General features: G+C 44.1%; 1 protein-coding gene across 3 annotated transcripts in view; it reads right to left on the minus strand.

Annotated features, from left to right (window-relative positions):
- The window catches only part of LOC110335560 (cytochrome P450 4F6), a 26,298-nt gene that overhangs the window by 10,271 nt on the left and 12,678 nt on the right, over nt 1-3,349 (minus strand). For all 3 annotated transcript variants that reach the window (XM_021217758.2, XM_029531493.1, XM_029531494.1), the window contains exons 4-5: nt 441-494; nt 225-352 (exon numbers count right to left, since the gene is read on the minus strand). In XM_021217758.2, the coding sequence (XP_021073417.1) occupies nt 225-352; nt 441-494 (182 nt within the window). The remainder of the gene's footprint in view (nt 1-224; nt 353-440; nt 495-3,349) is intronic.

The raw sequence follows: 3,349 nt of genomic DNA on the forward strand, positions 1-3,349 counted from the left end.
AGGAAGAAAGAAAGAAAGAAAGAAAGAAAGAAAGAAAGAAAGAAAGAAAGAAAGAAAGAAAGAAAGAAAGAAAGAAAGAAAGAAAGAAAGAGCTAAGGCTGGGAGAGGAGAGGAGACCTCTGTGGTCCCAAAGGCATCTTAGCAGACCCACACCTGCAGATTACATCTTAAACCACATCCCTTTCTACAAGGCTCCAGCGGGGCCCTGGGTTCCAGAAACTCACATGCATGATGTTCACACTCTTGTTAAAAATCTTCACATAGGACTTCAGGATGTCAAAGTGGAAGGCAGGTGTCAGCATGCGTCGGTGGTGGCTCCACTTGTCACCAGCACTTATCAGGAGCCCGTCCCCTGGGAAGGCAGCCATGACAGTAAGCGAGGGTAGTGTCCTCCCTTAACCCTCAAGGGAGTCCAGTGGCCCTCACTTTCAGATACTCACCCAGCCAGGGCTTCAGGAAGCCGTAGAGAGTCATTTCCTTGGGTGCAACAGCAGCTGACACACAGAACAATGGAGAACCATGGAAAAGGTAGGCAATGGACTTTAGGAGGGGTAGGGACTCTCAGCCAGGGCTGTGCACCTCCCTCTCCAAACTCAGCATGACAAGTAGGGGACAAAGACATAGAAAACAGGGATAAGCAGGGAAACCGGAAGGGGCCAGACTAGGCTGCAGCAGCAGGTAGAGCAAAGGTCAGATTAACATGGCACACATGCCCCATCACGCCTTCCTGGGGGTCCTACTTTGTCTAACACATCTTCCACATTTGAACCCAGCACAACACTCTACAGTTCTTCCTGGAGACCTAGGACACAGTGTCCACTGCAGCTCTCTGATCTCACCTCACACATCCTGGGACATATGACATATGTTATTATGACCTGTTATGGTCACAACACACATGGTCTTCCTTAACTGCCCGAAAATAGTCTATCATGAACATTGGCAGTGGTATGATCAAATTGTGCCCTTCAGATACATCCCAGACAAGATTTAAATACGGTCCAGATATTTCCTATCTCCTGTCACCTACAATAGCATTCTGGCAAGATGGAGAATTCTTGACTGAGGAGCCAGAGGCTGAGGAAAGCACATGGCATGTGAAGGATGCCCCATTATTCGTTGTTCCAAACCATTTCAATACTGGGACTTGAAGCAGGAGGGTGATTTTGGAGGAAGAGGGTGTGCAGAGAGTCCACTATAGCCTAGATGGGTCCAGCTGTGTGTCATTGAGCCTGGGGCTGGAGCGGGCAGTAGCAGATCTAATTGGTGCTTACATGGGGACAGCGCCCTGTGGTATCTTTGAGGATGGGGAGTCCTTGGCCCTCAGCACGTGACTCATCCAAGGAAACGCCTGAACCCTGCTGTGCAATATTGGAGAAGCATAAGATGTGATGAGGAGAGCAGTATCAACCCCATGAGCCTCAGGGATGAGGCTGCCTACATGGCTGAGCTCTGGGATGCCAGTCTTCTGTTCCTCCGCCATCATCTCCCCTGCCTACCCCTCCCACTATAGATGTGCTGATTGGAACTGAGATGAAAGGCAGTGGTGGTTGTTGTTGTTGTTGTTGTTGTTGTTTTAGAATCTTAGAACTCGTCCATCTCAGATTATAGGCTCCCTGAATAAAGCACAATTTAAGGACTAAATTATAACTTTCTCTCATTGGCATTCCCGATGATAGGCAGTATGAATCTCGGGATTCTGGTTAGCTCTCTGGTACCTCTGCCTGAACACTTTACGGACTCTCCAATTAGTCACTGACTTACCAAGGAGACTCAAAGACTGCTGAGACCTGGGGTCTTACACTCACGTGGAGGCTTTCACTGCCCAGCTCCTGACACTCTTTCTTATTTTCTATAGTAAGTTCGAGTTCGATGCTTCCAGGTTTGCTCCTGGGTTACAACTTGTTTGGCTTCTGGTTTTTGTTGTTGTTTGCTTTTGTTTGTTTGTTTGATTGGTTGGTTGATTTTTGGAGGCAGGGTTTCTCTGTGTAGCCCTGGCTGTCCTGGAACTCACTCTATAGACCAGGCTGACTTCAAATTTAAAGATCTGCCTGCCTCTGCATCCTGAGTTCTGGAATTAAAGGCGTGCGCCACCACGTCCAGCTTGGCTTCTGCTTTCTAAGTGTGTGGTAGTGCCGGTTTTTCTTTCTTCTGGGTTACGACACATGAGGCGCCAGGTTAAAGGTACTGTTCTGTTCTGTTGTTTTGATCTAGTTCACAATTCTGTCTGTTATCATGGTATAATGGGTGTAATATACTCCATTTCTGGTGACCACCAATTAGGGAGAAATATCCCCACAATTTTCCTGATTAAGTTTATTATCTCATAAGAAAAAGAAAATGATATATCACTATAAAGTTTTGGTCACTATGTATTACATTATGGGGGTGGGGTTGTGGAGGCCATTAGATGGTTCTCTAATTATCCTACTATTTTAAAATTATGGTTTTTAGTCAATGGTCTGAAAACAAGGGAAAGATTAAGTATCCTACCTTGTTTCCATTTAAGAGTGCACTCTGAACTAATGGAATTGTTTTAAAATTTTTATTCTCTCTCTCTCTCTCTCTCTCTCTCTCTCTCTCTGTGTGTGTGTGTGTGTGTGTGTGTGTGTGTGTGTGTGTGTGTGTATGTGTGCAATGGTAGTCATGTGGAGGCCAGAGGACAAATTTTTGCAGTCATTTCTGTCATTTTCCTTTTAGTGGGTTCCAGAGATTGAACTAGGTCATCAGGCTTGCCCCATACCTGCTTTTAGTTGCCAAGTCATCTCACCAGTCCTAATGTGATTGTTTTTAATGTATCTATAACAGTTTGCAACAAAATTTCATCTGGCCTTAAATATCTTGAATATGAATGAGTGGCAGATTTACAGTCTCTACCTTTTAATTATTTGGTACAAAGCCAGATATTTGCTCTCTCCCACAGTTTTCAGGGTAACAGATATCTTTTGTAGCTCTTACTGTAACTACTAGGTTGGCATAAAGATTTTGGTTCCCTCGCTTACGCCGTCTTGTTTAGACACAACACAAGATCACTGAAGGCTTCGTTAGCTTGCCAGCCTTTGCTGGAATATAAGATTCTGTAACCCCCCTGACATTAGTGAAACCAAGGAAAAATGTGTAAAACAGACTTTAAACAAAAATCTAAGCAGCTCAGTAAAATGTGGGCGAGCAATATTAATCTGTTATGTCATAAATGACATAATTTTGATGTAATTTTTATAGAATACTCTCTTAAGGGACTGATAAATTTGTTTGTTGTATCGCAGGGTCTCATGGTATCAAGAAATAAAGCCCATGCATGCATGCATACATACATACATACATACATACATACATACATAAAACCAGT

Source organism: Mus pahari, chromosome 18 (assembly GCF_900095145.1).
Source record: "Mus pahari chromosome 18, PAHARI_EIJ_v1.1, whole genome shotgun sequence".
In the NCBI taxonomy this organism is placed as follows: domain Eukaryota; kingdom Metazoa; phylum Chordata; class Mammalia; order Rodentia; family Muridae; genus Mus; species Mus pahari.